Source organism: Candoia aspera, chromosome 2, assembly GCF_035149785.1.
Source record: "Candoia aspera isolate rCanAsp1 chromosome 2, rCanAsp1.hap2, whole genome shotgun sequence".
Taxonomy (NCBI): Eukaryota; Metazoa; Chordata; class Lepidosauria; order Squamata; family Boidae; genus Candoia; species Candoia aspera.
Window position 1 is genome coordinate 140,545,852 of NC_086154.1, and position 20,971 is coordinate 140,566,822.

Genomic DNA, 20,971 nt, shown 5'->3' on the forward strand with positions numbered 1-20,971 from the left:
CAGCTGGAATCTACCACAAGGCACATATGCATCTTTAGCATCATAATAATAACAGAATCCTTATATGCGTGGTGAAGCCTTTCCCAAGCTAGGGTACTCCGGATACACTGGAGTATAACTCCCATAAATGCCCATTCAGCAACACCTTAGGTTAACCAGCTGAGAATTACAGGATCTGTAATACAGTTTACCTGGAGGCTGCCAACTTGAGAAAGGGTGTTCCAGTACTTTGGAATAACAAAGGCAGCTCATTCACAAAACTGCTTAAACTAGTCTGGCATTTCAGCTTTAATCAGATGTTACTCAGTTATCTTTTGTATACACCCTTCAAGGTTTGTAAGCTAGGAGGAGATTCCACTGTTTGAAATTTGTTGTATGTACTGATTAATAATTTTACTGAACAACAGTCTAATCAAACATTGACTCTCCTCTGGGGGATTTTCTTGTCTAACTCCACCCTGCACATTGCAGTCTTAGTTAACAGACAGCATACTTTAATAGCGGAGCACATGTCTTGCATGCCAAAGGTCCCATACTTGACTCCCAGCATATTTAAATTCCAGCCCCAAACCTTGGAATCCTTGCTAGTCAATCACTCCTAGGTAAGATGGGTGAATGATCTGACTCAATATAAGCTTGTTTCTGATGTTCTTGGGTTGGCTGTAATCACCTATGAAAAATCAGCAAAGCAAAAGAACTGACCTGCACTGTGAAGTGTTCTCTGGAGTTGACGGAAGGCAGAGCTTTCTTGATAAACTAACAGAGGGTCACAAATACTAGTAAATAGCATGATGCAGATTCCGGTCTACAGAAACTTATGCTGCAATAAACAAATGATCTTTAAAATGCCTGAGGGCACTTTTCTACCCCTTTAAACATCCATTTAGTAAAAATTTTGTCTTATCCCAACTTACTTTCAGCACTCTTAGTGGCGTAGACATCAATATAAGGGTCAAAGTCACCAGGCTCCAGGGGCTTGTGGGAGTTGAGATAGCTGCCAATGCCCTCTGGATATGTTCCATAAGAGCCCACTGATGCCAGTCCCCCTGGTTCACCCTCTCCATCTTCCTCTTCCTCTTTTATGTCTTCCTCCTCTTCTTGTTCAGCTCGCTGTACATCATGGATTCCCAACAGAAGGCTATAGTCCATAATCTTTAGCTGCACCAAGAACTGAACAAACAAACACAATAGTGAGATGGCCAGGAGATGTACAGATTTGTCTCATTATTTACTCCAAATGAAAGCCCCACAACACAACCTCATGAGACAATGTATTCCATTTATTCTAAATTCCAGACGTTTTCATCACTCCATGCTTCTTTGCATTTCTGCCCAAGCTTGTCTCTGTCCTTTCCATTATAGTTTACTTGAAGACAGTCGGAATATTTAAGATCCCCTGATCTGCTAATGGGGAGAGGGGAGGGGTCATTTCAATAAACTCTTGACCACTGCTCTTCTGTAGTATCACAACAGCTCCCTCAGTGACTAAAGCAGTTTCCCTGACCAGAAAATACATAGCCCAGCAGGAAATACCCCTGTGACACACAGCAAGCTGCAGTTTCAGAATGGAAACCTATGCCTAGTTCAATAAGGTACTGTTCACCTGGAGGGGACTGTATTCTAACGAATCAGATGTGTAGCCTATGGGGATTTGTAGACCTGAGTGTCCTCACTGAGAGTGCCTTTTATGAGACTGAGGTACTATCTCTGATCTTCCTTGGACTTAACGTACTTGCAATAGTTATTCATGCTCCTTGTCGGATTATTAAAATGCATTGTATGTGGAGGCATCTTATTTGTTCAAAAGGGAGCAATTAAAACTGTTGACATGGTGTGGGCATGTAATCATATTCTGCCAGTATTGTGCCATCTGTACAGGCCACCAGTACATTCAACCTACTTGGGGTAGGTTAGAGGAAAGAACACCTCCCATATTTTTCTACTCAAAGACAAGTCTTTATCAGAGGTGCCTTCCCAGACTCCTCAGCACAATAGGCAAAAAGATAGAAAAGATGTATCTTTTTTATAATGATGCCCTGTTTTTGGAACACCCTCCACAGAGATGTTTACCTGGCATCAATATTACTGTCTTTTTGATAACTTTTTTAATGGAACAACTGGTTTTAGTGAGAGCTTATCTGCTTTTCTATCACAATTGTTCTTAATATGTATACACAAGCACTTAGGGGGTTTTGCTGATGGCAGGTTCAAAAATGTAATACATATTTTATCCTTAGATAATTCATGCTTAATTGGATGCCACTTTATGATCTACATGATTGGAAAAGATCAGACTAAAATACCATAGAGAAGTCCCCAGGTCCAAAAAGTTATATACTGTACTGCTTTTAGCTGTATGGACAATGTGTGCTTTTCAACAAGCCTGCATTAAAACTACGCTCCTACTGTTGGAGGCGTATCAGTTTCATCAGTCAGGCTACCACTATTTTAGAGGTAAGCTGTAGTTAGTTTAGCTCAAAAGAAGCCTGAAATATTTTGAGGCTATAGTCTCAAAATAAACTTTAAAGGTAGGCCTCCTCCAAACTGGGGCCATCCAAATAAAGCTGGATACCAGTCCTGTCCTGGTCATGCCTGACTGGGAATAAGAGAAGCTTTCATTAATTTTGACAGTATGTTTCGGGTACCCCGTGAAACTCACCATTCACTTGCTCAAAATGGCTACTTGGGGGGAAGGGGTGTATAGTCACAAACACCCAATTTACTGGCAAACTGGTAACCCTGTTCTGTGCTCACTATCAACCTTCACTTTACTTTTTCCTAGGCAGGTGGGCAAATTTACAAACGCACTGGGCTGCACCCCATATTTATATACCCCATGTTTATTCTCTAACAATACCCCAGGAATGTATGTGGAATCCAAGATTATTTGGGGAAATAAAAATTATTTTGGACATTGGTTCTTTGCACCATATTAGTTTCCTTTAAAAAATCTACTTAAACTTAAAATAATCTTTAGGAATTGTTTTTGTTTTTTTAAGTAGAATGGGCTACAGGAGAGATGTCCACGGGCATATTAACATCAAGGACATCATACAATATTAGAAACCCCAGCTGGATCCAATATATCTGGGCAGACGGTATTATTGGCTTGCCTGAGGCTTCCCTGCAAACTTTGTGGGCAAGCAGGAACCTGGACTTGAATAAAATCTCATCCAAACCAGCTTGCTACTGCAGCATCCCAGAGATTAGACCCAGGGCTTTTGCTCTCCAGTGTTGTAAAAACCCATTCTTCAATCTAAGACAACTCAAATTAGCTTCCTATTCTGGACTAGGCCATAATGTGGATTAGTGCAATCTGCTTTGCACACCTAGCCCTTGCAGTTTGAATACCATGATTTATGACTTCACATGTCTGGCACTGTAATTCATATAACGAACCGCGGTTAAAGCACACCCAATTTCTTTGAATACAGAAAGCATTTCAAGAATGTATCAGTTATTTTCCTTCTCTTATCACGTTTTGAAGTAACCTGGTTACAAAACCAATTTCCTCCAAAGCTCCAAAATCACCAGGAGGTAATCTGGTTATTAACTTGGCATCTTAACTGTTAAATACACCATAAGCCACTATACTAAGTCATGTTAAAAGTTCAACAATCAAGCTATCATGTACTGTATGTATAAATTCATCTAGCAGTTGTGACAGCAAAATCAGAAGACTGCATTTACCCTGAATCCAACCAAGCATAAAGGCAGTTTTTCTTGCCTTTGAAAGGGAGCCCAGTTTTAATCTGAAGATGGCATGTGTTGGATGAGGGGGGCAAACTCCCCCTTTGGCATCCTGTCCCCATGATTAATTGCTTTGGCTGTTCAAAGCAGTGGGCCTACTTTCCAAATGGAACGTATCCAGTTTTAATTCCCAGACGTGAACCCTTTTCTATAACTAGAATGATGAATCTTTTGTAAACAAGCCTTTTCTTCCCCATCCAGTGGAGTCAGAAAAAAACTAGCCCAACCACTCTCAAGGGTATTGGCACAATGGCAGTTGCAAAAGTCATGCAAAAGCAACACAATTGGCAATGAGAAGAAGTAGGAGAACTATCTGAAACTCAGAAATTGGATAGATATTAGATCAGCCTGGCTTCAGGAACCAAAGGCTGCTTTTTTTGCGAACATTTTGCTTCCATTTTTCAAAGACATAAAACAGTCTTCCAAGAGAAACTAAAGCACAGAAGATTCCTCCACAAGCAAATACTTTGCATTTACTTGCTTTCACTTGTTCAAAGCATCTGTGTAATTCCATACAATTATTACTAAATTATAATTCAATATTCCATACAACGCCAGCATGAATTAGTTAACTCTTGTATTATAGATGTGAGGCTAAGGCTAAAAACCTCTAGAATAACCTCAGGAAAGGCACCAGTTCAAAACCTGGAATTTTTAACTAGCAACTTCTCAGCTCACAGTTCATGTTTTCAGCCAGGATACTAAGCAGTCACAGTGACAAAGAATCAGAGTGGGAAAGACGTTTAAACCCATCAAATCCAACCCTATGCAAAGTGCAGGATTCTAAATTGAAGCAACCCCAACAAATGGCTGTCCAGTCTCTACTTGAGCAAGCCCAGTAAAAGGGAGCTCATCCCCTCCTTGGGTAATCAGCTCTACTTTGGAATTGTTGGTATATTAAGCTTTATTGTTGTTTGCAAGTTAAACCCATCACTCTATGTCCTGCATTCTTAAACAGTGGAGACCAATCCTGGCCTCCTCCTGTGTGGCATCCATTCAGGTATTTGAAGATTACCATCCTATCCCCCACTCAATTCCACCCCCCCCACTTTCTTTCAATCTCTCTTCACAGGATTTAAGTCCCCTTCCTCCTTTAGATCATTAAACCTCTTTAGATCAATCATCCTCACATCTCAGTCTACCTATCTCATGGAACTGTAAGCATATCTTAACAGCCTTTTCCTCCTGCAGGATAAAAACATTAAGCATCCTAATTAATGAACAGAACAGAGAGTTTACTCCATTCCGCCTCTTCTTTCTCTACAGCCGCCAGGGAAAGAAAAGCTTATCACTAAAAGCATATTTTCAACTCTCCCAAGAATTCCACATTATATTACATCAGTCATTTTTATAACAAGGCTGCCAGACTGAAAGCAAGCGTGGAGTTGTGGTTAAGGGTACGGAACTAGGGGCAGAAGAGACGCAGGTTCAAATCCCCACTTAGCCATAAAGCTCACTAAGGCATTGTGAAGCAGTCACTAATATCTCACAGAAGCATTTGGGTGGGCAGCAAAGAAGGGAGAGAGAAGCCCCATATGTATTACCAAGGGTTTCTGGGAGTAAAAGCCAAGCTATTAAATAGATAAACAAGACATCATAAAATAAAATTACTGCTAATATTATATTGTAGAGGGGATACTGAGAAATCATGAAGTGCAGCTTTCTCAATCTGGTTTTCTTCTGATGTGCTGTGACTAGAACAGCCAGGGGTCCCAGATAATGGCCACACTAGCTGAGCTTTCTGAGCAGTACAGCCTCAATATATCTGCAGCTGGAGCCATCACGTTCAGGAGATTGATGGGTATTGGTGGTCGAAGTACAATTTAAGCACAACCCTTCTGAACTCACCTATCCAGAAAGCAGTGAAAAATCCTAACCTCACCTTGTGTGGAGAACTAGAGAGCAAGTATTAAGAGAAACATAATACAGAAACAAGACCTGTCCTCATTTGGCCAACTCCATTGGAAGAATTCAATGTTTTGTTCATGAGGCTGCAGGACAAGCAGAGGCTTCCACAGAGAATATCAGCAGAGAGTTTCAGCCTGCTTGTTCCCAGGGGCTGACACCAGGTGACTTCCATTGTCATACCCAAAGTGTCAAGTTTTTTAAACTCAAGAAGCCCTTGGCCTACCAGTTCCCTGATCTGGGTCAGCAGTAAAACTACTTGGTGCAAGAAGAACTGGAATGTTTGAGAGAAACAGAGCTGATGTAGGGGAAAGACTGCATGGTATATAAGGTTAACAATTGAGACAGTGAGCATCTGCAGCCCCCCCCCCCATCACATGCTATTAGCAGTCATTAAGGCCAATAGGGAGAATCTCACACTGCAGAAGTAGTTTAAATTCTGCAGATTCAATCCCCAAGGAAATATAATAGCTGACAAGATACTAGCTCTGAGCAAATTTTTCCAGTGCTGGAAGTTAACCTCAATTCTCACCTCATTATGGCAAATGAGGTGCAAGCGTTGACCAGCAGTTCAGAAAACAGGGGTCTGAGACTTCAACCAGATAGCTGAACCTCAGTTCTGTCACAACAGAATTTGTCCCTCAAAATTATAAATACAGTACAAACATTCACAACTACCCTATCTGAAGCCCGAAAAGAATAAAATAAAAAGCAAAACAAGGAAATAGAGATAAGAAAAAAAATGAACAAATACCTGAGTACTTAACAGTTGGTATGAAATTTAATTGTCATGAGGAGCTTACACTTTTCTTCCTCCTGCCATGGAAACATCCCTTCTTGCCACTAATCTGGTGCCAGTTTAATGTTTAGAATCACCTCTCTCCTTTTCAGTATTTTATTTTATTTAAAACACTTCCTGTGCATTTATGAAATTACATCACACAGTGCTTATTTTTTAAGTTGAAAAACAATTCTAGTGAAAAAAGTGGATGTGCCTTTATGACTACACAAATGCCAGCCAATAAACATTATACACACATAACTGGCCTCCCAGATCCTCAACACGATTATACTGTATCCCATCATTCAAATCAACCATATCTACACATACTCTATAGCAGCCTTCTCTAACATGTCGTCTCTGACAGGGCTGATGTAATCTCCATCTTACTTTAGGTGACTAGAAAATTCAGAAGCTAGAAGGCAGCCTTCAAAAATTCCCAAATTAGCTTATGAAAGAGGGGAAAAAGGTGTTCTGCTGCTATGTTATCCTCCTGAGATAGGAATGCTGTATCACTCCAGAAGTACTCTTGGAACCAATGCCTTTTGCCATATGCAAATAATATTGGGAAAAAAATACTCAAAGGAAGGCTCATCATATATTATACTTTATCAATGACCTTAAGGGGTGCCTGGAACAAAATGAGTATAGCTACTGAAGGCCCTTTGCTGGACTTGGCAAAAAGCCCCATCCCATTGCCTTCCAGAGCCAACCTGGAGCCTTAGAACACAAATCTGCTCAACTGATTGAAGTTCAGGGATAACCAAGCCCGCTTAGGAACAGGTTTTGGTTCTTCAGGAGCAAGAACTGATACTCTCAAACTACACAATTTTTCATGAAATCCTCAGTCTGAGGATGTCCTTACTGGCTCTTTACTATTCCCAAGCCTGAAACTCAATGACTTGTCAGCAAAGGATCTACCTAGCAATAATTGCACTGAAGATACTGTTCTCTCCTTTTAAAGGACATTTCCTGTTTATATTAAGACTACTGGGTGGCCTGATAGCTTTAAAGGAGCAGACTAGCAGCTATGAGGAGCTGTACATAAAGTCAGTCAAATCCATTCAAGGGAACTTGCAATAAGGAGATGGCAATTGCAATGGCTCAGGCATGAGAAAAGTGGAAGGAAGCAATAAAGTAGCCTGAAATGCAGGGTAGAAACAGGAAGACAGGGCATAGTAGCAGCAATAGCAAAGCTGTTTAAGAAGAACGGACTCATATTCAGCCAGTGGTGTAGGAGCCATTGTGATATCATTCCTTGTGCCATACAGATGACATTCCAGTACCACGGCTTTTCCAGCCTCAAATTCAGAGGAGGAATGCTGGCCGGGGAAGAAACTGTATTTTCCCAGAAGCCCTAGGTACTTCTAGGTCAGGAATGCTGCAGCTGCTCCCATACCACCAGCACAACATTAGATGCTATTTAGGGATAGGGAGCAAGGTTGCAGGGGTTGACTTGCTGGAGGATACAAGAGAGAGAATGGTAACTTTTGGCCTTAAACAGTATCAAGACACAACTCTTGGGAATCAGAACAGCAGGGTGGATTACCATCAGTAACACCTTCTCTGAACCATGCAAGATTGCCATCTTTAAAAGCCTCTCTTTGGCATCCACAGCTTGCCCCATTAGACTACTGACCCAGAACCACCCTCTTGCTATATTAGATCAGGTTGAGGGAGCTACAGTACCTCCACATCTCGCTTCAACTTTTCCATGAAGTCTTTCTTGGCCTCTTCACTGATATACACTTTCTGGTTCATGTTTAGAAAATCCATGTCCTTCAGAGTTGGTAGTTCCTTGCCCTGGAAAAGAGGGCTGTGCATGAAAAGGAGGCACAGGAAACAAGTCAAAGTTCAGCTGAAACTTGCTGAATCCAGAGTTGGATGGTAGAACCAGAAACAATAAAAAGGGGCAAAAAAATCTAAAAATAAAGCTAGATTTCATGTGTACATGTAATATAAAACAAAGATTTTCACTTTATGGATTGTGTCTTCCCCAGATATACAATGTAGTTTTGTATTATGGTTTTAATGTATTTTTAAACTGATGATAACTTAGTATCATTCCTTGGAGAAAAGGTGGGACAAAAAAAAAGGCAATTATAAATTAATGCAAGTAGTGCAAACTATGTAACTGTAAGGTGAGATAAAAATATTTTAAATACCCTCAGAAAAGAGAAGAAAAATTTTGTTCTGTTCTCACTAATAGCAGAGTTAAACTAATTAGGGAGCATATACCTTTCAACCGTCCCTTTGAGGAACATAAAAAAGTCATTCTTAACCTATTTTGAGAATGCTCTTAAAATAATTCCCAGGAAGTATAGAATTTCATGCCCAGTATCACATTTTTCTATGCTCCCATAATACCAGAGTTGCACTCAAGTTATTAAAACAGTACCTTAAAACTACACATGCACACACACACACACACACACACACACACACACACAGAGTGAGTTATAATAGCCAGAAGGTATATTGGGGAACCCATTTTTTTAAATATGGGAAGCAGACTATTGGTCTGTCCAATCCAGTACTGCCACTCTGAGCGATGGCTCTCCAGAATCTCAGGCTATTTTATGTTGCCTGATTCCTTTTAAAAACTAAAAATGCAAAGATCCCACGTGGGATATTCTGGCACGCTCCTGACACCCTGTAATTTAGAGTCAATACAAAACATTACATTCTGTCAATTCATTCCAGAAAAACCTTGAGGCAGTCATGTTTACTCGTCTTTTAAACCACCATGTTCTCCACTCCTTCCCTATCCCAGCAATTATAGTGTTCAAGCCAAGAAGTGGGCCATTTAGCCCAATACAATCCAGAGTGCCATGCTACTATGTAGAGGCCTCTATTTTTTTAAGAAAAATTCTGTGTGTGATTGTGTGTGTTTAAAAAAAGAAAGCTGACTTTAAGCTGAGAGGGTTAGCTGAGGGCTAAAAAGAAGGGACTGAAAATACTAGGGGGCAGGGTAATGATGCAAAGCAGACAGAGTTGGGATTTTCTGTTTTGTAGGGATTGCTATTTTCTTTTATTAGGTTGTGCGAATCCTATTAATATGGGTGACTCCTTCTGGATCAGGGATCTACAGCTCAGCTTCTTGACCTGCCATGAGGTTCTAGAGGCCTTCCAGTGACACAATGACATCACTAGGAGCAAAGGCAAAAAAAAATAACAGCCCATTTTTGCTCAAAGGGAGGAGGTTACAGATGGAAATGAGAGCTTTTTAATTTTTTTTCAGAGGCTTTGTGCTCTGCATGACCACCTTTAAATCAACCCTCCCCACTTTTCAACTTAAAATTAAGCAAAAACCATGCCACTGAAATTGGCCATTTTTCTACTCGGTGTTGATTCCAGGATATCAGAAGCCCTCCGGGAGTTGTGAGAGAGAGAAAGAAAGAGACAGACAGACAGTCCACTTCTGGCTTAGTTTTGGGCATGAATTCAGCTAATTGTGGTTTATGCAATAAAAACAATTAATAAAGTTTACACCTAACCTGTATTGCCTTTGTACAGAAGAAGCTATAATGCCACGTTGGGTTGTGTCAACAAACCAAAATCAACCCCTGTCAGGTTAAGATGAAAATGCAGCCAAAATCACCAATTACCTTCTCTTTATCACTGGCTTCCCGGGATATCAGGGAACCCTAAAAAAGGCAAGAACATAAAGATTATGGTCTAGAAAACATGGGATTAGATTTACAAATGTGTCTTTTCTGAGCACCTTTCAAATCAAAGTGTAAATAAAACTCAGGATTATTAGAAAATGGGAGGGAAAAGGGACATCAGAAAGTTTCCAATCTCAATGGAAGGTTAATAGTTAAACCCTCCAAAGGACTGCCATAGTATATTTGTCACCAGAGAAATTGTCTAGAATGTATAAAGGTAGTTCAAATCTTTGCTAAAAATGTGAACAACATGAAGGGACATTTTATGTTTGGTGGACGTGTAAAAAACCCCCAAAATTTTGGACACATACACATATTAATTTAAAAGATTTTAAAGATTAAAGCACAACTGAGTCCAGAGACTTTCCTTTGGGGACTAAAGGACAGGCAACTAGAAAAAAGTCATGGAACTTTGTTTTTGTATATGACAACTTCAGCGAGGCTATTATATGCTCAAAAACGGCAAGGTTCGACACTACCCGCAATAGAGGAAAGGCTGGTGAAGATGGTGGAACTGTGGAGATGGCTAAACTCACTTCTTTGATCAGAGAAAAAACAATATCTACATTTATGACTGACTAGAAACCCCTTATTGACTTTTTGCATGAAACGGAAAAAACATGCACTCAAGACTTGTGGTTCTGATGATTAGAAAAAAATTGGATAATAGAAAAAAGTGAGTTTTTGTAATCATGGAGAAAGAGATAATTTTGTAATTGTGCTTATATTAGCTGCAAAGGAAATTGGAAGCTCCTTTCTATTTCTTTTTCTTTTCTCTTTCTGCACTTTTTCTTTTTTTCTTTATTCTTTTTACTCTCTATTAGTTTGTGTTAGTTTTTATCTTCTTTATAAAACTTTTAATAAAACTTATTTTTAAAAAAACCCAAAGACCACCATAGTGTGGCATATATTGGTTAAGTAAATTAATCACAACCATGTCTTGATCAATTAGAAGGATTATCATGAACAACATGATAATACTATCATTTTAGGTGTAAACTGGTAGGGAAATCTCTCACCTTTCTATAACCTCTTCTACCTGCATCTTGCATTTATCTCATCCTTACACTTCAGGGCTATTGGCTGTTATTCCCTGCTGGATGGTTGGAGGGGGAAGATCTCTCCAAAACCTTTATGGTGCTTTGCATAGTGGTTTTATATTGTGCCTGCAGGGTGTGTGTGTGTGTGTGTGTGCGCGCGCGCGCACCCCCTCGTGCCCCCACCCCAGTATATGAAGTCATTCCTTCAAGTCCCCACACATTCCCTAGCATAATGGGTCGTTATAGCGGCTCCACAGTTGACCAGTCACTCCTTGACATCCAGCAAAATATGCATATAGAGAGAGACTTTTAACACCATTTTTGACAGCAGGGCTATTACGAATTCGCACCAAACCTGTCCCTAGCATGACAGATAATAAAAGAGTAATACTGAATGGGCAAAAGTTTTCAACCATTTCCTGAACACATTGGTTTGCATATTTCCATATCAGCAGATCTGAAATGGCAGGGTTGCAGCATAAAAAGCAAAGATGGCACACTGTGTAACACTTTCACTATACAAATTAATCACATCCTTTATTCATTTGGAACATATGTGGTAAGCATTTTTTTTTTACTTAATGGAAGGGAGAGAAGAAACTGGGAAAACATGACTTAATCAAAGCTATCCAGAGGCTCTTGATGAAGTCAACATATGAATCTAACCCTAACCTTACATCTCACCACTGAGTTCTAAAATCTTGATGTGGATTGTTTTTTACTATTATTTTTTTTAAAGATTTCAGCAATCAGAAGGGAAACTGCACTGTCAGACATTCAACGTGCTAATGTCATACCACCGTGAGTCTGGATTTACATCAAACTTGGTGCCTTCTCTAAAAAAAAGGCCTCTTGACAGACCACACTTGAGATTTCTCTGAATGTGGAATAACCTTATCAACACCAACTGAGAAGCCCCCGGACCATCTGCTCTGAGTCTCCTTGCTTGCTTTTTCCCTCTCTAACCTTCTGTCAAGATACTCCCCTTAGCGTCCCTGTCACTACTGCCTTTGTTAATTTCTACACCTGCAGGGCCTTTCCTACACCCACCCACAGTCTCTCCTTTTTGCAGTGCTAATTTGCCCTGCCTTTCTATTGACCTTATTACTTTTTTATGTAGCCTTCTGAGCAGCGACTATACTGCTTCTATATTCTGCAAAGTAATTGCAGTACCTCTTGGCATCAGACAGAGAAATGATCCAACAAATTACATCTAGCTCCCTGCCCCAAAGCTTCCCAGGGAGGTATGCTAACCTTCTGAAGAGATATAAAGATACTGGCAACCGTGAGCATCTAAAGCAAGGAAAGGTATCGCTTGAGGCTGTTAGGCTTTTATTAGAGACCCAAATTTCATTAAAAAGGAAAACTCCATCCCTTGTGAAGCCAGGGATAATTTTGATGCAGGAAGAGGTCAAGTATTAAAAACACATAAATGGAAAGCAGCCCAAATCTCCCACACTCAGCTCACTCACACTGCATATTCTTTCTGCCCATTCATCCTTCTCAGACTGACTGACTTTTTGGACTTGCATTAATTTCAGGGTAAGTAGCACATTAAGCATAATCACTGCACTATTATATAAATCACTGCACTATTATATATATCATGAAATACATTAACAGCCTCTCCAAATTATTTTATCTGCATCCTTTATATTTATAATACGTGTACTAACAATGATTCTCCAGCTGCATTTTGGGCCACAGCCCTTGTTGCAGTGCAGTTTCTAGCCCCCGCCCCCTCCTCACAGAGTTGCCTAAAACACTTGTGAATGCAAACACTGCTGTAAATTATCCATATAACCTTGCCATGGGAGAACTTGCTTTAGGTCAGCATTTAATGATGTGTAGCCAGGCTGAAGGCAGAGGAGTGGACATGATCCATCTCATTTTCCCAGCTTAGCTTTTCAGCACTAAGTAGTGACCTTGCATTTGAAACCATTCATCTACTGAATGAATTCCCCAAGGAAAGAAGGGGCCCTTGCATTGCAATCCTGAGGCAGGAGATGGGGAAGGAGGACTTGGCAGCCAGAGCCATCTACTATATGCTGCCTACCAGGCTTTGGGACAAGGAATAGGAAATGAAGCAGAGGCTTCACAGAGAATGCCTCTATCACTTTGGTTAATCATCAGCCAAAATCCCACTCCAGCTGTAGCTCTGCAGGACAAGCCCCCAAGGAAGGCTGCCTTACATGTAAAATGTGAATACAGCAACAATCAACATTTAACCAACTGCCAGGAAACAGAATGGATTTTCTCTAGTGGCCAGCTATCAGATCAGAACTAGATCTCTCCTCAGAAATACACTAACTCAGCTGTGACAGAAATGACTGGAGAAAGCTCAAAGGGAACGCTCTGCTTGCCTTAGACTAAGGACTCATTGACCTTAGAAATGACAAATTGGGTAGTGACTGGGGGGACAGGGGAGGTGAGTCCCAAAGGATTTTGCCTTGGAAACAGATCTACTTATTGTGATCTACTCCTTGGAAGGGGCCATCAGAGTCCGTGATGCGTTAAGAGAGCTACATAAGCAAAAGACAGTCCTTGCCCTAAAGAGCTTATTATCTAAATTTAGACACAGAGGCTGGATGATGAGGAAGGCAGGCAGTGGAAGAAGATACATGGAATGAGTTAAACACAACCCAGTCTGCAATCCCACATTCACTCACCCAGGAATAAAACCTTGCTGAACTTCATGGTGCTTCCTTCCAAGTAGACATGCTATCAGATGTCCTTTCAGTTATGGATAAGGGCAGAGGGGGCTGAACATAGTGCCAGCAGCTAGTTCTGTGAAGCCTTTAGCTTAAAACCAGATCTTTGGGAGCTGACAGTGGTTAGGTGGGCAGAAGCCTGATCAGAGCCATATATCAAACATGTAATAGCTTACATACATAGACAGCATGAGGCTTTACTGTTGAATAACGACCCCATGGGCACCCTTGTCTCATAGCAAATGGAAATACTGCTTGCTGGCCAATTTGTGAGACAAAACCATTTTAAGACACTGACAGTTAAAGCACCATTTTTATAAACACTGCTCTTTAAATAATAGCATGAAGATGCCCTTTACCTTCTTTACTCCTGTATGATGATGATTCTTTTTATGGATGGAATAATCAGGATGCCTGAGAAATTTGACTATTACAAGCTAAGATGATTGGATACCAAAACTTTACTTTGTGTTGTGAAGTTTCCCAAATCAATTATGTCCTGTTCCCTTGGCTCAGCACCTTCCCCTCCCAAAGGGAGAGAAGGGCATGCTAAGGAGGCAGTGGCATCCACACCATACTGCAATGATGCCAGAACATCACGAGCATGAGGATGTTGCCATGCAAATGCCATAACATACGTATTCCAATGTCTATTACAAGTACACAAGTTGCTGCAGTTGTCTGATGTCATCACACATGTATCATTATCTCTCCCTCCACCCTTCCCCAAGAGAGCAAGATCTGGAAATCAACATCTTCTTAAAGCTACGTGTGTCATTGTGTCGAACAGCTATGACTGGGAACTTTGGAACACAGAAGTGAATATGGGCTGAGTCAGATGAATGAGCTGAAGCTCCTGACAACCCATTTCTTCCTTGTAACAAGTCAGCCCATTTGTCTGATTGAGTGTTCTGTTTCAAAACAGTGTAACGGGGTGGCTGAGCCAGGCCATAAGTAACACTACCTCCGCATACACCCCCATACATAGATAAGCATCGTGCAAGAGAGGAATAAATAGAGACAGAGACTTGATTCACATAGTCATTCTTCTCCAACATCCATTACCTTCAGATCATATTTTCGGTGTATGGTGAGCCTGTGGCTGAACATGTTCCTCATGACCAGCATGTAACTGTCCTCATTGTCAACACTGAGCCGGTACATACCCAAGAACTGGGGCAAGAGTGTACTCCCATGACATTTCACAATGTACTGAAAGAAAACAGTGACAAAAGTGTTATAAAATATCATTGTGCCAACTCCCAAGGAGCCTAATACTGGTGGAGGCAGCCAAAGAGTCAGGCAGTCTTGTGCATGGTACTGAGATCTTTTCAGAAAGGAAATGGTTGCAGATCTCAGAATAAAACCCATGTCTGACAGAACTCCTGCCCCTTGGTAAATCAGTGCTATTAAAGGCAGTAATAAACATTATTATTAATAGATAATAAACTAGTAGAGATTCGAAAAGATTTTATCCTGCAAATTTCAGATTCAAATTTTAAAGACAAGTATGAAAGATGGAAATGCATAGCTCACATCTTTGAGGGCAATCAGACATTAATGGAGGGGCTGGGGGGAGAGAGCGCTCTCTGGCCACAATCTCCAAAGGACAAATGCACCCCCTAGTGGGGGACACTAAATTTCTAATCACTGTTTCTATTCTCAGGGGAGTGAAAAGGTGAAAGTGAAAGGTCCCCTGTGCAAGCACCAAGTCTTGTCTGACCCTTTGGGGGGGACACCGCTTTCGCGTTTACTATCATTAATCTTTTTATTTTTCTGAATGTCAGCTTCACAGCTTTCTGTTGAAAAATACATTTCTTGCTCCCAAGGCTGCGAAGCAAAGCCAGAACACAAGTGGCACTTCCTGCTCAAATCTCAGGAATAAGCAAGGAATTCCCAGCAGTCTGTGACTAGGCTTCAGTATTTTCTCTTCCATGGAAAGCAGGAAAAAAATGTACAGATCTGCAGTTGCTTACACTTACATTTGATTCTGCTGAGCTCAAAAACTAAGCATGTTGTCAATATAGCCCTAGGATAAATCAATAAGAAAATTCACACAAAAAGCGCCCCTTACCCTCTCCTGTATCTGAAGCTAGGCCGGGTTGGGTTTAGTTAATATTTGGATAGGAAACCACCAGGAAATCCCAATCCCAGACTAAGAAGTCAGGAATAAAAACCCTGGAAGAAGATAATGACCAACGTTTGCCCTGTGGAGTCAGACTTTACCTTTTTACCTTGACCATCTTGCCCCCACAGCTACTTGTCCCTTGTTAGACACTTCTTTGGAGGGTCAGGCCTTTCTTAACAATGTGAGATATTGTATTGCAGGAGGAGAGCAGAGAAGAGGGGAACTTTCCTTCTGTAAGTATCTTCCAGTGAACTGATCTTTGGATTCAAGTCAAAGCATCTATCACCAAGCTATAACTCCCCCACCCACCCCCGAAGCCACTGTGCCTGCAACTTGCCTTACCTGGTGATAATGTGACAGAAGGCTATGCACATCAGCTACATCTTCACTGGTTATCTCTTTTATGACCACTGTCCTGTCATAGGACAGGAGAAAGCGCCCCCCACCCTCGGTCTCATAGGTTGGTGGACTACGTGTCAGGGAGACCTGGAAAAAAGAAAGAATGGGCAAGGAAATTTACAGGAGAACTATGGAAATCACTTAAGGGAATCTCCCAGGTGCAGGTCAGCAGAAAATGCTTTGCCTAAGCAAGGTCTCAGGACCTCTCCTAAAGCGTTCCATTCCTTCTAGCAATGCTCTTTCAGCAGCCACCTTCAAGTGGGCACACTTTTTAGAGCAGCTCTTCATATCCCAGTGGGGCAGGATATGAAGAGTCTTTGACCCAGCTGGATACACTCCCTAATGTGAGAAGCTTGACTAAGGACTGTGAAACATGTTATGTTAGTCACATTGAAAACAGCACCATCTCTTCCTGGTTGGAACCCTAAGTACTCATGTGCTCAGGCAGCTTCTAAAACAAAGGATCACTGGGGGGTGGGGTGGGCAGAAAGACAGAGGGAGAGCGACTACAAGTCTTGCTTATAGATTACAGTATGAGGAACTGCTTGGTGTGGCTTTTCTACCTGAAGGCAACAAGGAGAGAGAGCTGTGGCTGCTTCTTTCTTTTGGGAATGCTGTTGACCATGCTTCAGCTTCAAAAGATACCTGTCAGGCTCTGCCTGCTACCCAATAAAACACAGACGCTAATTTGAGGTTTAGGTTCTGATTTTATTTGGGCATAGAATGCATGCCTTATGTAAAAAGCTGAGAGTGAGTGGAGCGCGCCGGAACAGGATTTAAATAGCCCACGCCGGTCAGCGCTCCACCCCTCCTTACCCTGGGTGTGCCCCGAGCCCCGAGTGCCCTGTTGCCGGTGGGTGAGGGGTCGCGGAGCCCCTCTGGTGCCCCGGGCATTTCCTTAATCGTTTCCCCCGGCCGGTGATGAGTTTAAGCCGGTGATGAGTTTAAGCCGGTGATGAGTTTAAGCCGGGCGATGATGTCCGTGCTTCTCTTGACAGTTCGGGCGCGCCTCGTGGTCAGGCGTTGCCAATTTCATTCTTTGCAACATTGTATCTTTCCTATCTGCTTTTTGGCTGGAGTTGTTACTTTGTTGCCGGTGTCTGTTGCTCTCTTTTGTTAATCAGTTGCTTATCCCTTAATCCCTCGGCACCCCTTTCCTTGGATCATGACAATACCTCTAAAATACAACTTGGCAGACTCTTGACAGCTGCTCAAATCTTTTCTGCTTCAGTGTGTGTGTGTGTGTGTGTGTGTGTGTGTAAGAACACAGCTATAAGCAAGCCTGGCCTGGGGCTGCCTTGTCCACATCTCCCTTTAGCCCATCCTGAGATCTGCCTTGAAATTGTTATAAAGTGCCGGATTGGATGCACATAACCTCTCCTGTGGTGACAGGCCATTTCTAAGCTATTGCACTTCTGGCCTTTTTTCAACAACAGTGTTTCAGCACTTTGGAAGTAGTTCAAGGAGCTTCACATATAACCATTTTCCCTACTTGTACCTCAGCCTTATATGGTAGGTCACCGTATTTTTACACAGCAGATAGAGGAATAAGACCAAGAGTATGTCACTAATAAAGCTTGCCTGGCAAGTTATCCAGGGCAGAGGCAGCATTTCAGCTAGGACTCCCAGCCCCTTTGCTGCCCTTAACTGACTTCTACTGGACGGGTGTAAACAACTAGTATGGCACCTGCAAGAGTAATAAGGATTATGGATATAGGCAAGCATATCTGGAAACACTGACACTAATATTAACACTGACAAAAATAATCCACCGGTTTAATCTCAATTTTAGCATTAGTTTCTCTCAGGGGAACAGACTTGGAACTAGTCTCTTCTGGGTTCTTAATGTGAAGCAAAAGTAGCCTTATAAAAGAATTGTAACTGTATGCCCTAGTAGCAGAGTCTACAATTTCTCAATTTAATTACTAGAGGTATATAATACACTGTAAAGTTAGTTCAGTTTCAAACCTGCTTTCTTAACATTTTTCCAGTGTCTTAAACCAAACCATTGAAGACTGGGTTTCTTACTGTAAAGGCAGTAAATGCGTAAGTGCTAAATAAATAAATCAGTCTACATAAAACCTAACTAATTCCACAAAACTAATAGAACACCTGGTCATATGGTCTTCACTGCTTCTATTACAAGCAGGGAGTGGACTGACTGGTAGATGTCTTACCATGTGTCACCATGGAAAAGGGCATTAGGCAAGCCACCGCCCACAAAAGAGGGAGGGGTTCTTTGGCTATAGCTGGAAAAATTCTGCACACACAGGTCTCTTAGGTACTCAAACTCTTTGGAGTAAGGTGATATCTATTTACCTGATAATCCTGATCATCAATGTTGAAGCGTTCGCGAAGGTTGCGGAAAACCTGTGGACAGTACTCCTTAAATTTGAAGTGACCAGGCAAGTTTTCCCTGCAGGAATATAGTAATAATATAGTTAGCTGCTAAACCAAAGTTTATTCTGCAAATAGAGCACAGCGAGGTAGACAAGAAGCCTGGAATACTTCAGAGGAGTGGAAAATGAATTGCATGTTTTTACCTCTCTCCTTAAATAAAAGTATAACTCATCAGTAAAGATTCTGGCCCAACCTGCTCTCCACTGTACTGATTCACATATGCAGAAAAGATTCTGTTTGTTTTCCCCATCATACAGCCTGACATGGAACAGCCCATTTCATCACCTCCAGGCTCTGCCACATACGGAGTTTAGGCCTTAACCACTTCTACTATGGAAAGAACTAGCTCACTATCAGAACCACGCTGCACTGTAACTCATTTATGTAAATACAAAGGCCCTTCTGTTTCTTTTATCAGAAGAGCAGTCTTTTGGACAAGGGAACAAGGCTTTAACAGGAACAGCTGCCAATTCAGTCTAGAAACCTCAGTAATCTAAGGTCTGTTGTCCATAATCCTCTCACCAACACCCTCTTCTAGCACGCAGTGTAATCCTCCATTATGAGAGTTGGTTACATTACTGTCCAGGCAGAAGAGTCTTCTTTTAATATAAAGCATCAGGTATCAGGAAGAAGGAGGCAAGACCTCAGCTTGTACTAGCAAATAATTACATACATTTACACGAAGAAAGATTCAAGCAAAGTAATATTTGCCTTTTCTAAAATGGTATGTTAAAAGATAGGCTGCATCATATGCATGCATACATACACACACATATTCGCCTAGAGTAAAAACCATGTCCTAATCAAATTATATGAGAGACAGTTTGGTGCAGTGGTTCAGGCCCAAGGCTAAAAATGGGGAGACCATGAGTTCTAGTCCTGCCTTCGGCATGAAGCCAGCTGGGTGACTTTGGGCCAGTCATTCTCTCTCAGCCCTAGGAAGGAGGCAAGGGCAAACCACTTCCAATCATGCCAAGAAAACCAAAAGGAATTGTTCAGGCAGTCACCAGGACTCAACCATGACTCAAAGGGACCAAAAAAAAAAAAAATCAAATTATGTAAATAGTTCAAAATTCAAACATTTTGCAGTTAAGGCACTGAAAAACAAACCACACAGATATAAATTAAACTTACACTGTACATTATTGGACTGCATAGCACACCCTCTCTAGCATATAAAGCAAAATGTTCAAAACACTATTCCCAAGAAACGAAGTATTTTATTCTGTTTCATTCTGTTAAATTGAAACTGGCCCTTAAAGAGGAGAAAATAAGCATGGACTATTAACATTTCCTGGAATACAGTCACTTCAATTCCCCAGCAGCAAATCCCTTTTCTCTCAGTCTAGTCACAAGTAAAACTATATTAAAGGACAGTAGAGGTTTGAAAAAATATAAAAGAAGGAAGTTCCATTACAGCACAGAGGAATGGAAATGAGCAGAAGGTATTGCAGTGAAAAGGATCCTAATCACTGTAGAGAAGAAGCCAATACTGTATATGGCTAGGGGAAAAAACCCTAAAATAGAAGCAGAAATTAGCTGAGGGAGGCTTCCTACTAGACTGTAAGTATATATTGAGTTACTGTAAATAAGGTAATCCATATAAATATAAATAAATTGATAAGGCTTAATCAATATATCCTTCTAAAGCAGCAGTTCCCAACCTTTTTGGTACCAGGGACCGGTTTCGTGGAAGACAATTTTTCCACGGACGGGGTGGGGGGATGGTTTTGGGATGATTCAAGCACTTCCTCTTTTTCCCAACCTTTTATTCTTTTATCGCCGTTTGGAGATAGCAGCCAATGGGCTTACTTTCTCTGACAGGAGGCAGAGCTCAGGCGGTAATGCAAGCAACGGGGAGCAGCTGTAAATACTCAGGCTGTAAATTCGCTCACTCACCCACTGCTCACCTCCTGCTGTGCAGCCCAGTTCCTAACAGGCCACAGACTAGTACCGGTCTGCAGCCCGGGGGTTGGGGACCCCTGTTCTAAAGAACAAAGATATATACACATTACAGAGCAATTAGAGGAGCATGTACCTGCCAAATGTGTCAGATTACAACTCCCAGTCTCCTCAACCAGCACGGCACTGGTCAGCACTAGAGAAAAATGGCGGCACTAGGAGAATCTTTCATCTCAAACAGCAAAACTATCTTTGCAAGTTTATACCTGAAGCTGTATTATCTGGGG

At 41.4% G+C, this 20,971-nt stretch overlaps 1 protein-coding gene across 2 annotated transcripts in view; it reads right to left on the bottom strand.

Annotated features, from left to right (window-relative positions):
* Positions 1-20,971, bottom strand: part of PIP4K2C (phosphatidylinositol-5-phosphate 4-kinase type 2 gamma) — a 32,523-nt gene that overhangs the window by 4,131 nt on the left and 7,421 nt on the right. For both annotated transcript variants that reach the window (XM_063293909.1, XM_063293910.1), the window contains exons 3-8: positions 18,702-18,798; positions 16,326-16,469; positions 14,921-15,067; positions 10,045-10,083; positions 8,126-8,239; positions 915-1,170 (exon numbers count right to left, since the gene is read on the bottom strand). In XM_063293909.1, coding sequence (XP_063149979.1) covers positions 915-1,170; positions 8,126-8,239; positions 10,045-10,083; positions 14,921-15,067; positions 16,326-16,469; positions 18,702-18,798 — 797 coding nt within the window. The remainder of the gene's footprint in view (positions 1-914; positions 1,171-8,125; positions 8,240-10,044; positions 10,084-14,920; positions 15,068-16,325; positions 16,470-18,701; positions 18,799-20,971) is intronic.